At 40.3% G+C, this 12,804-nt stretch overlaps 1 protein-coding gene across 1 annotated transcript in view; it reads left to right on the forward strand.

Annotated features, from left to right (window-relative positions):
- Positions 1–12,804, forward strand: part of KMO (kynurenine 3-monooxygenase) — a 71,708-nt gene that overhangs the window by 30,555 nt on the left and 28,349 nt on the right. Inside the window, 4 exon segments of the mRNA XM_005897200.2 lie at positions 4,330–4,378; positions 8,827–8,914; positions 10,808–10,973; positions 12,329–12,400. Coding sequence (XP_005897262.2) covers positions 4,330–4,378; positions 8,827–8,914; positions 10,808–10,973; positions 12,329–12,400 — 375 coding nt within the window.

Here is a 12,804-nt window from a genome sequence, read left to right on the forward strand (position 1 = left end):
TTAATAGCTTTCCTCCTGGAACACAAACAAGATTGCAAGGGCAGAAGCAGCCATATTTGACCATGAGGTAACTTTACAGAAGGAAGCTACATGCCAAAGATGGTAGAGTGGAAAGGAGGAGGACGCTGATGAATTTGTGGATGTCCCTGAAATACCTCTAGATGTTTTTTTAAGTAGGAAAAAAAAAAAGTGTAGTTTATATAAGCAGCTGTGGTCAGGTCTCTGCAAACAGCTAAAAATATCCATGACTCATTACAGTATGTAAAGCTCATGGTAATTTGCACAGTGCTAAATAAATTATGTTTGAGGAAAAAAACATTCATGAATATACCAAAGACCTGGGCAGGTCATGGGGTTGCAAAGAGTCGGACATGACTGAGCAACTGAACTGAACTCGGGGGTCATGGAAGGCCCACGTTGTGCTGCTGCTAAGTCACTTCAGTCATGTCTGACTCTGTGCGACCCCATAGATGGCAGCCCACCAGGTTCCCCCATCCCTGGGATTCTCCAAGCAAGAACACTGGAGTGGGTTGCCATTTCCTTCTCCAATGCATGAAAGTGAAATTGAAAGTGAAGTCGCTCAGTCGTGTCCGACTCCTAGTGACCCCATGGACTGTGGCCCACCAGGCTCCTCTGTCCATGGGATTTTCCAGGCAAGAGCACTGGAGTGGGGTGCCATTGCCCAGCAAACAATTCAGAAGTTCCTAGTGTATATACAATTTGACTTCTGAAATCTTTTCTATACCCCCTACTCTGAGCCTTCTTCCCCTAGCTGTTATTTTTTCTGCCCTTTCTCCTTTGCTATGACTGTCTTGCTGATTCCTCTCATTTCCTTCCCCAATTGCCAAATATCAAAATATTCTCTAATATACAGAGCAGGCCAGAGTTCCCCCAATTCCTATTCTTAAACTCCTGTACCCAAAATAAAAAAAAATGACACCTCCTTACTAGAAAACATTCTCACTTGAAGGTTATGTAAACACTTTTTCATAGCATATTTGAAAAAGTCAGCACTGCAACTATTGTCTTACAAATCTCCAAAGAAGATTATCCTATTGCCTTTAGGTTTTCTTAGTGGGTTTTTTGGTTACAAGAGTCACTTTACAGCTCTTTACTTGTTTGTTCTTCTTCTTACTTATTCTTCATAAGGTAAGCTGCCGGGGTCCAGCCCTGGCTGATCCAGGGTATTCGAAGAGGAGACAGCTTCGGCGACTATTTAAATATTCATCAAAGATATAAAGAGTAATAGAATGAAGATAGCTCAGTAGGAAAATTCAGTGGAGAAAAGAGGCTGAGTAGCTTGGTTTACGCGGGAGACCAATAAAACTTCAAGACAAGAAGTTTGCACCACTTACGCAGGCCACAGGCATCCTTCTGTTCTCCCGAAGGAGAGGAGACACTGAGGCCTCCCCGGTAGGATCTTAGAAGCCCAGGCATAATTAATAAGCATGGCAGGTTCCGAGCTCCAGATGGAGACTCAGCCAGAGTGAGAAAGAGAGCGACATGGGGAGACCAGTATTTCGAGGAACTGATCCCCATTCTTTATTTTCCAGAGTCTTGTTTTTATACACTGAGATGTTATACAAAAGTCACGTGGGGACAGCAGTCCTGACTTTTATTAAAGTCAGGTGCTTCATACAAATGTATACAGAGGTCTTAGGGGTGTTACATCATCTTCTGGCCAGGGGGGCCTGCTGACAATTTATGACCCTCTCCTTGTGACAGTGGTCAGTCAACCAGAACACTTTTTTCTCCAAGGGTGATTATTCTTAAAACAGACGCCACCCAAATAAAGTTACATTCCTATAGGGTGAGGGTGTAGTGGGTTTTAGTTAAGGAAAGAATTTACTTAGCCTAAGGTCTAACGTGATTAATATCAAAGGTTAATACTTATTTCTTCTATATATTCATTAATGTGTGTAAGGGCAGGGGATGTGGAGACTTCATTGGCTCAACAAATGAAAAACCCTTCACCAATACAATTTCTAATCAGCCCATTATACTTATACTAATAGTTTTCTAACTTTTCTAAGGAACCTGTTTTTAGAAGGTTTAAAGCATCTCATGCCTCTCACAGTTGGGAGGCTGTGAGCAATCACATGTGGCCGGACAAGCCTGTCAGGCAGGCCAGAGAACCTTCAGAGGAGTTTGTAGGTTAAAACACTCTGGTCATGCCCAGGAGTTTTTATTAACTGGAGCTCTAGGTTAACTCCTTCTCCAAAAGAGGTGGTGGGGGACAGCCCCCCATAAAGTCAGAGGTGTAGGGGAGAGCACAAAATAGTAAAGTAGGCAGGCTCTGGTTATGGGGGTAGATGCTCGGGAATTTCCAGGGGGACTCCTGAGGCTCGATCCCGCCTTTGCGTATGTCGAGCCTCCTTCCTCATGACCTTTGTCATGGGCACAGTGCCTCACCCGGCCCCCAACAGTAAGCCTTTTAGAATATGTATTGGAGAAGTGAAGCTTGATGTTAGTGACTCTTAGTTATGATTATAATAGGAAACTGCCCAAAGATATGGAGCAGATTAGACCAGGACTCTCCCTGATCTTCTGCAGGACCAACATGTCTATCGGTTCCCAGATGATCCGCCCCAGTTTATCTCAACTAAGCCTGCTGCTAAGTCGCTTCAGTCGTGTCCGACTCTGTGTGACCCCATAGATGGCAGCCCACCAGGCTCCCCCGTCCCTGGGATTCTCCAGGCAAGAACACTGGAGTGGGTTGCCATTTCCTTCTCCAATGCATGAAAGTGAAAAGTGAAAGTGAAGTTGCTCAGTCATGTCCAACTCTTCGTGACCCCATGGACTGCAGCCCACCAGGCTCCTCCGGCCATGGGATTCTCCAGGCAAGAGTACTGGAGTGGGGTGCCATCGCCTTCTCCCAACTAAGCCTGATAGGAATCAACTGGCAAGGAAAGAATATTTTCCTTATGTTAATAAGACTTCATAATTTGAATGTTTCCTGGTATATTTAGAAGTATAACAAGTGTGGTTTCTGTTGAAATGCAAACATTAATAATGTAGAAGACTGGAAAACAGAACCACAAGGCAGAGAATTACGAAGTTCCTGTTAATTTTAATTTGTGACAAAGACACAGGAAGCTCCTTCTCAGTCTACTGTTGCCACTTTAGCATGACCAAGTTATTTTTATACCAAGTATAGATTTAGCTGTTAATTTTATATGCCTATATTTGAATGGGATCAAGATGAATAAAAGACCATATTTGTGTTAAATGTTGTAATGTCCCATAATTTATGTGCTTTAAATTTTTAAAGCAATGGACTTGTCCTGAATTGCAAGACTGCATTATGACTTTCATGAGCCCTAAGTGAATAAGAGTAAGTGAAGCCGCTCAGTTGTGTCTGACTCTTTTCGACCCCATGAACTGTAGCCCACCAGGCTTCTCTGTCCATGGGGTTCTCCAGGCAAGAATACTGGAGTGGGTTGCCATTTCCTTCTCCAGAACATCTTCCCAACCCAGGGATTGAACTTGGGTTTCCTGCATTGCAGGCAGATGCTTTAACCTCTGAGCCGCCAGGGAAGCAGATAGACACTTTTGCTTTGTGGGACCCTATAAATCAATAAATATTAAAAATTAGACTACATGAGCACATTGATATAAAGATTACATTAAGCTTTAATATAATCCAGACTGGATTTATTCTTATCTTTTAAAGAATTAATATATATTCATATTCTTATATTTATTTTTTCTCATGATTTTGAAATAAACTAAAATTATTTTCATGAACCCCTAAAAGTATCATAGGCCCTATGCACTGTTTGACTGGGTCTCATGGAACAATCGGCCCTGTGAAGTCAGAAACAGCCAGTACATGTCCCGTGTACTGGAGTCTACCTATTCCTAAAAACCCTCACCCTGCCACAACCACACCACACATTCACACAGGCTTTCAAATTGAAATGAAAACTTCAAAGTAGTTTCTTTGGGAAATGGTACATTTATTCTAGTAATGCTGTCATTTCTGAAGTTTTTTTACACACCTTGATTTGGAGACCTAAGATGAATATTTGAGATTTATGTTTGATAGTTAAAACTATCTTAATGAAATAATATTTTAGGTACCAAAAAAAGATTTGTTTTTATATAGCATCAAACTTGGAAAAAGCCTATGTTTAAACCTGAACCTTGTATTGCATGTATTTGATTAAAGTGTTTATAGAAAAAAAGGTTACTTAGTTAAATGGTTGTAAAGCTGAGCTTGCAACCTTCTGATAAATAATTAGTATTTTCTATTGCTAAGTGAATAACATAGAAGCATATTTGCCCATTCTCCAGAAACAAATAGTATATACTATATTTTTCTTGCAGTATATTCTTTCTATAAGCAGAGAAAATCTAAACAAGGATCTATTGACGGGTAAGTCTAATGTTTTATTCACCAGCCCTCATTTTCAGCAAAGCACATGAGACTAATCTCGTCATATGATTAAATGAAACTCATTTACCATTTCATCGTAGGGGTTATTAAGAGCAAGACTATGTACAATACAAAGTGTTTCTTTAAAAATACTGGTGGTACATCTTCCAGCATCTCTTTTTCATCTTGCTGCTGCTGCTAAGTCACTTCAGTCGTGTCCGACTCTGTGTGACCCCATAGACGGCAGCCCACCAGGCTCCCCCGTCCCTGGGATTCTCCAGGCAAGAACACTGGAGTGGTGGTCTAAATAAAAATTGTTTGTTCAGCATGTATTGAATTCCTATTGTCTTCTAGGCACTGGCTTGAATGAGTGCCTCAGTGAAGAACTCACAATCTAGTAGAAAAACAGATATACATATATAACAATTTTCAAAGAGACACAAGCAGATTTTTTTATCAGAAATATGACAAGCAATAGTGTGAAGGCTGATAGAGGGCTGAAGTTTTTTTAAGTATTATGAAAATTGCTGTGTGCAAAAACAAGAGTCTGGACTAAAGCTATAGCCCTCCAGTTGGGAGGAGATATAGATTCAAGATATCTGTAGGAGACAAAATTAGATGCAGGGTATAGGAAGTTGATAAAGAGGAAGGTGTACATAAGCCTGAAGATTCTCATGTGCATAACTAAAAAGACCTAGACTCATCCATTAATTGAAAAGCCCCTGGACTGCAAATTAAATTTGTATCCTGGATAATCAATCCAATCACATTCCATGTAACCCTTGATCATAGTTTTTTCTTCTTTAGCATTTGTACTAAACAAATTCATTCTATGCAAAGCATGCCATTAGTAGTTCTGCTGCTGCTGCTGCTAAGTCGAGTCAGTCGTGTCCGACTCTGTGCGACCCCAGAGACGGCAGCCCACCAGGCTCTGCCGTCCCTGGGATTCTCCAGGCAAGAACACTGGAGTGGGTTGCCATTTCCTTCTCCAATGCATCAAAGTGAAAAGTGAAAGTGAAGCGCTCAGTCGTGTCCGACTCTTAGCGACCCCATGGACTACAGCCTACCAGGCTCCTCCGTCCATGGGATTTTCCAGGCAAGAGTACTGGAGTGGGGTGCCATTAGTAGTTCTACTATCTTGTAAATCAATCAATCCCTTTCAACGCATTCCAGCAACCTCTGACTTTTGGAGAGCAGAGGTTCCTGTTATTTATCTGTGTTTCTCCACAGTTCCCTACCCAGGGTGAGTTTGTAACGTATCTGTTGAATTGAACTGAACTGAACTGGGAGGAGGAGTGAAGGGGAAGGTCACTCTAGTTGATTCACAAGGGCTCAGAAACAGGGTTTAGTATTCGTCTCAATTCCATTTCTTTACTTGTAAGACTGACTTTTGGATGAGTAGATACATGGCTAGATTGCTTTACATATTCATGCTGATCTTAAGAAAAGAAACTACAAGACAGCTTTCAAAAATAATAGAAAATATCTTTGATGTGTTAAGCACTATGTTAATAACTGCTTTATATTGCATCCATTTGTATAACCCTCCAAACAACTCTGTGAAGTAAGAATGATGTTTACCTCAGTTTTGTACATGATAAAGGAAGCTTAGAGAGGGCCACAGTGCAACAGGTTACACTGTTAATAAGTAGCAGAATGGATTGAACTTGAGTTTGTCTATTCCAAAGTCCATGCTTTTAACTATTACAGTCACTGCCTCCAGTAATATAAATGAAACACTGATAATAAGGAGCTAAAACATGGGGAAGATCCATCTGGCATACTCCCCCGTTTTTCATTAGGTACACACTGCACAGCGTACAATTTCATAAATGGCATAAATATGTTAATAAAAAGAATGCTGAGCCTCTTGACTTCTAAACCGTTTGGCATATAAAGTTCTTTTACACAGCTCTTATTCCTATACATGGCATCAGATTATGAGCCATCTATTCCACAGATAAATGCTCATTCCTTCTGATAGAACAGCTCCCCTCTGAAAGTACTGTAACTAAATCATTATCCTGCATCAGCTTTTCATGTAGGGTTGTTTCATGGTTTACTGTCCTGTGGGATGTTAATAACTGTTAAGTAAAACAAACATAAAAAGGATATGTGGTCAGGTAAATTTGATAAACTTAAAACCTGCATTGGACTTCCCAGGTGGCCCTAGAGGTAAAAAACTCATCTGTCAATGCAGGAGACATAAGAAATATGGGTTCAATCCCTGGGTCAGGAGGATGCCCTGGAGGAGGGCATGGCAACCCACTGCAGTATTCTTGCCTGGAGAATCCCATGGACAGAGGAGCCTCGTGGGCTACATTGGGGCCCAACAAGTTGAACACAACTGCAGTGACTTAGCACACACACAAGCAAACCCTGCATCAAATTAGTTTTAAAAGTTCTAGGACTTCCCTGGTGACCCAGTGGCTACGACTCCATGCTCCCAATGCAGGGGGCCCAGGTTAAATCCCTTGTCAGGAAACTAGATCCCACCTGCCACAACTAAGAAATCCCACATGCTGCAATGAAGAGCTGGTGCCGCCAAATAAATACATAAATAACTATTAAAAGTCTTTTCTTACAGTACTTTCAGGGCCTTTATTATACTAGTCTGCAGTGTGGATTTTCCAGGGCAATGCTGTCTAAGATGTGACCACAAATGCCAGCCATATGCATAATTTAAAACCTTATATTAATCACAATAGAAAACCTACAAAGAAATTGACAAAATTAATTTTAATAGTATATTTAACCTAATATATCCAAAATATTATTATTTCAATATATAACTTATGTGAGAATGCTGCTGCTGCTACTGCTAAGTCGCTTCAGTCATGTCCGACTCTGTGCGACCCCAAAGACGGCAGCCCACTAGGCTCCCCCATCCCTGGGATTCTCCAGGCAAGAACACTGGAGTGGGTTGCCATTTCCTTCTCCAATGTATGAAAGTGGAAAGTGAAAGTGAAGTCGCTCAGTCGTTTCCGACTCCTAGTGACCCCATGGACTGTAGCCCACCAGGCTCCTCCGTCCATGGGATTTTCCAGGCAAGAGAACTGGGGTGCCATTGCCTTCTCCATGTAAAAATGCTACTCATGAGACATTTTACTCCTTTTTTTTTTTTTAAACTAAGTTGTGAAAACCCAGTGGTTGCATCCCATCTCCATTCAGAACATCCATATTTTAGGCATTCAAGAGCCACATGTATCTGGGGACCAAGACGGCATAGTCAGAGGGTCAGAGTGTGAGCATTTCTGTAATGACTGTGACCACAGAACAGTTATTTCAGTTATCATAGGACTAGTGTCCCATGGAAAATTCTTTGAGCTGCATTTCTCTACATTTAATTTGAAAAAAAAATTACAAAAAGCTTGATTCCACAAACACATATTGTGTTTGTCAAAGATACCCATAGTGGTTTGAGTAAACTCTGATTTCTCCAAGTTATTTGTCAAAAGATTTCTTAAACATCGATAAGTCTTTGGCATATCTCAAATTTCAATATTCTAAAGCTTCCAATCCTGTGTTCAAGAATCTTAAAGTCTGCAAACCCCAAATCAAACTTAAGCAAAGCAGAACAACAACAACAACAAATACAAAACCTGAGATGAAAAGGAGAGATGGGTACAGATAGAAGTATTGAATTCAAAGTCAGACTTCTGGCTTATTTTTCCTAAATTCTTTACTTTGTGTGATCTTAGTCATCTCACTTTTCCCTCCAGAAGCTCAGTTACTTCATTTATGAAATGAAGAGTTTTAAAATAAACTCTCTCTGAGGTCTACACCAGCTCTAACATCTACATTCAGATTTGTGGCTTTAAGAACAATAAATAGCCCCTAATTATAGATCTCCTGCTCATGAGAAAAACTAATAGTTAAGAAAATTAAATTCACTATAGATTTTTTAGCAGGCCAAAAAAGCACTAAAATAATTTGATTCTATTTATTAAGAAGTTTCCAGTCTTCTTACTCACTTTCCCCTATTTGATACAAAAAGATCTATATTTATATATCAATGATCTATATTTATAACAAACTGAGTCAGAAGTCTAGAGGACTTGCTAAAAAGAGATACAAAGTCAGACATAGTATGAAAAAAGAAGTTTGACTGAATATTTCCAATCACAAATTAAGCCTTAATTTGGGAGTAACTTTAAAATATGTGATGATTGCTTCTTTCCTAGGGTGCCAACAATTACAGTGATGCAAGAATATACATAGTTAGATTTTTTTTTTGAGATGGAGACAGTTGATTTTTATTTATCTCTTTTACTACCAGATTATCCTTAGAACATTTGCCAAACAGTTGTCAAATCACATTTTAACTAATTGATGTTTACATTGTTAAGTATCTCTATCACACCATTCTCAGAAAATGATTAATTCAATTTAAGTGAAATAAGAATTGGAATTTCATTTCCATTAGTTTTCTCTCTTTGTTTCTTCAGCTGTTGAGAAATACTCCAATGCAAAAGTGCACTTTGGCCACAGGCTGGTGAAATGTAATCCCGAGAAAGGAGTGATCACAGTGCTTGGGTAAGAACCGGTCAGCCCTCTGACTTCACAGGTGAAGGGTTGAAGTGGAGAACTGTGCCTGTAAACTTTGCTCTTGACTTTTTTGAAAGAGTTAAATGATTACTAACAGGGTAATTCAAGTAGTTTCTACAGTCAAGTAACTTTATGTTGATCACTAGCACCAGTATTCTTCCTGATTCTCCCGCTCATTCATCTTCTTAACAGTATTCTAGACTGGTAACCGTACTCTGCTTCTAACACTCTCCTAACTTAAAACAGATAACTCTCCACTGCTCTGCTTCTCCTCTCCTCTTTCTGAATACTATTTGTCTGCCTCCGCTTGGCTGAGCCCATTTCCTCTCAAGTTCCAAGACTCATATCCCACTTGGGGGAAATATCTTGGATTCACAGTTTGTTCAACAACTACTTATAAATTCACATTTCTATTTGTAATAATAACCCTTATTTCAATCTTAATATTAATTTTCCTTTAAGCACCTTCGCAAGTACTTCTTGCCATAATCTCAAATGTATCTAAAATTTCAAACATCTATTTGTCCTCCTCCTAACTTCCCTGGTTTGTTGTTGTTGCTCTCTAGATGCTCAGTCATGTCCAACTCTTTGTGACCCTGTGAACCGTAGACCACAGGCTCCTCTGTCCATGGGATTCTCTAGGCAAGAATACTGGAGTGGGCTGCCGTTTCCTTCCCTAGGGGCTCTTCCCCACCCAGGGATCAAACCTGTGTCTCCTGCATTGGCAGGCAGATTCTTTACTACTGAGTCACCTGGGAAGCTGACTTACCTAGTACTTTTAACCAAATAATTAAAATCATTCTTGACATACCCCGTTCCTTATTTTCTCCCATTTGATCTGAAAACATTTCCCAGTGTCTCGTACTTCCTGTCTGCCTCAGAGCCTATGTCGTCCTTCTTCCTGAGCACCACAATCCTTGGGATCTCACCCCCACACATGTAGGCTACTAAGGTCACTTTGTCTCCATTTCCTCTCCCTTCTGCATTGTGGCTCCTCTGCAACGTTTCTACTCCTAAGTAAGTTGTCTTAAAGTACTACTCTTCATACACCACCTGCCCAATGGAAATATATTGTTTTCTCCCAGCTGCCAGAATAATGTATTTAAACCTTGCATCTTAACATTCAAAATCCTCTTCTCCTCCCTCTCCAATTGTATTCTTTTCTTAAATTCCTCTTCTGATCTCCTCTAAGACAAACATGCTGCTCCTAGAGGATCTTCGTCACGTCCCTGTGGTTGTTCATACACTTTCTCCATTTGAAGGACTTTTCCTTCTTTTCAAGGTTCTCTTCCTTCATGCAGGGAACTCAGCTTTAAGTCAGGCTTCTGTGGCCTAGCATGTCTTTAGGAATCAGTATGATTGTGTGTTGGAGAAGGCAATGGCACCCCACTCCAGTACTCTTGCCTGGAAAATCCCATGGATGGAGGAGCCTGGTGGGCTGCAGTCCATGGAGTCACTGAGGGTCGGAAACGACTGAGCGACTTCACTTTCACTTTTCACTTTTCACTTTCATGCATTGGAGAAGGAAATGGCAGCCCACTCTAGTGTTCTTGCCTGGAGAATCCCAGGGACGGGGGAGCCTGGTGAGCTGCCACCTCTGGGGTCGCACAGAGTCGGACATGACTGAAGCGACTTAGCAGCAGCAACAGCAGCAGCAGCAGCATGACTGTGTGTTACCCTCATTCTCATAAGCAAACCCCATGACTGGGACAAGTGTTATCTTCATTTTATAGCTATCGACTCAAAGCTCTAAATCAGATATGTAAAAGTGAGTAGTGGCCCCATTATTAAGTCACTACTTTTTATACCCAATAGAGGTACTTCATCATTTTCACCACTAGACTTTTTTTTTTTTTTTTGATGGTTTATTTTATTTTTCAGACAGGACAAAGTTCCCAAAGATGTCACCTGTGACCTCATTGTAGGATCTGATGGAGCCTTTTCCACTGTTAGAACTTACCTCATGAAGAAACCCCGCTTTGATTACAGTCAGCAATACATTCCTCATGGGTACATGGAGCTGAATATTCCACCTAAGAATGGGGATGTAAGACCTCTCCCTTTCTTTTTTCCTTCCTATGACTCTCCCCCTCCCCTGCCCTATAATAGAGAGAAGTGTATTCTAGTGCAGTTGTGCTCATCAGCATGTCTTGATCCATTTTAAGGTTTGCCAAAGTACTATGTATTCAATAACTCATAATAAATTGGATGTAGAGGTATCCTTTTAATAATATCATTCTCACTCCCTTACCTTTCCATATGTTTTCTTGAATAGGGAAGAAAGGAAAGGAATTACAACTACTTTTTTCTATTATATCTTGGGAAAAAATTAAAAAAAAAAAACAGGTTGGGAATCAACTTTGTGTACTGACAGTCCAAAGTTCTTATACTCATGATTAAATAAAAAAAGGTATTAAATAAAGTGAACAGAGAGTTGTTGTAAAGAGACATGCATTGCATGTTTTTTATTTCCTGGAGTCCAAGTTAAACCATATGTGGCCAGAGGCAAATATGTAGTATGTGTATTGCATGTTGAGGAAAATTAAAATACCAACAGAAGCAATGAGGATCTTGGCTTATAAGTAATAAAAGGTACAAAGCATTAGTTAAATACTTGATTTGCATGTAAAACATACATTTTAAGGTACTGATTTAACCTATCCTAGTTGAAATTCAAACGTCTAGTCTGTTTGGGCTGCTAAGTCACTTCAGTCGTGTCCGACTCTGTGCGACCCCATAGACGGCAGCCCACCAGGCTCCCCCGCCCCTGGGATTCTCCAGGCAAGAACACTGGAGTGGGCTGCCATTTCCTTCTCCAATGCATGAAAGTGAAAAGTGAAAGTTAAGTTGCTCAGTTGTGTCCGACTCCCAGCGACCCCATGGACTGCAGCCCAACAGGCTCCTCCGTTCATGGGATTTTCCAGGCAAGAGTACTGGAGTGGGATGCCATTGCCCTCTCCGCTGTTTGGGATAGCAGTATTATATACCACTTATGGGCTTCCCAGGTGACTCAGTGGTAAAGAATCTGCCAATGCAGGAGATTCGGGTTTGATCCCTGGATGGGGAAGATCCTCTGGAGGAGGAAATGTCAACCCACTCCAGTATCCTTGCCAAGACAATTCTATGGACAGAGGAGCCTACAGTCTATGAGGTTGCAAAGAGTCTGACATGACTGAATGATTAACACTTCTAACACCTGGGGAATTAAGTGGGAGTTCATCTTTAAGCTATTTTTTCACAGCAAGCAAACTGTCTTTGCTTAGACTTTATGTTTAGAAGGACTTGCGGTGATCTAAATTGCTGTGGGTACAAGTATAACATAAACAGAGTCGGTGTGCCTTATTTGTTAATGCAGATGAGCTGCATTAATACACTAATTATATGTATATTTTTCCCCTGCAGTATGCCATGGAACCTAATTATCTACATATTTGGCCTAGAGATACCTTTATGATGATTGCACTTCCTAACATGGTAGTGTAAAATTTTTATTAACTCTCATTTTGCCTATATGATTAATGGTTTTCATTACTTACTTTTATATACTATATACATATACGTAGTCAACTTCATCATTGTCTAGTCTGTTTAATGATTATATATGAAACTTTGGGGATATTGAAGAAAAACCTGAAGAAATACAAGTTATTTACTTTGGAAAGGATATTTAACATATACAAATGACTAATGGGGGTTTGTGTGTGGTGGTACCTGACTGCCACCTCTCCCAAGACAGTGCAGGAAGAAACTGCCCCCAAATAAAGCCAAAGATATTTAGGTTATATATTATGAAGTACTTTTCATCCTTTAAGGTCTGTAGGACATTTGAATATTCATTATCAAAAAGGAGCATGGCTGTTCTTTCATTAGACCTTAGA

The sequence above is a fragment of the Bos mutus genome, chromosome 16 (assembly GCF_027580195.1).
Source record: "Bos mutus isolate GX-2022 chromosome 16, NWIPB_WYAK_1.1, whole genome shotgun sequence".
NCBI lineage: Eukaryota > Metazoa > Chordata > Mammalia > Artiodactyla > Bovidae > Bos > Bos mutus.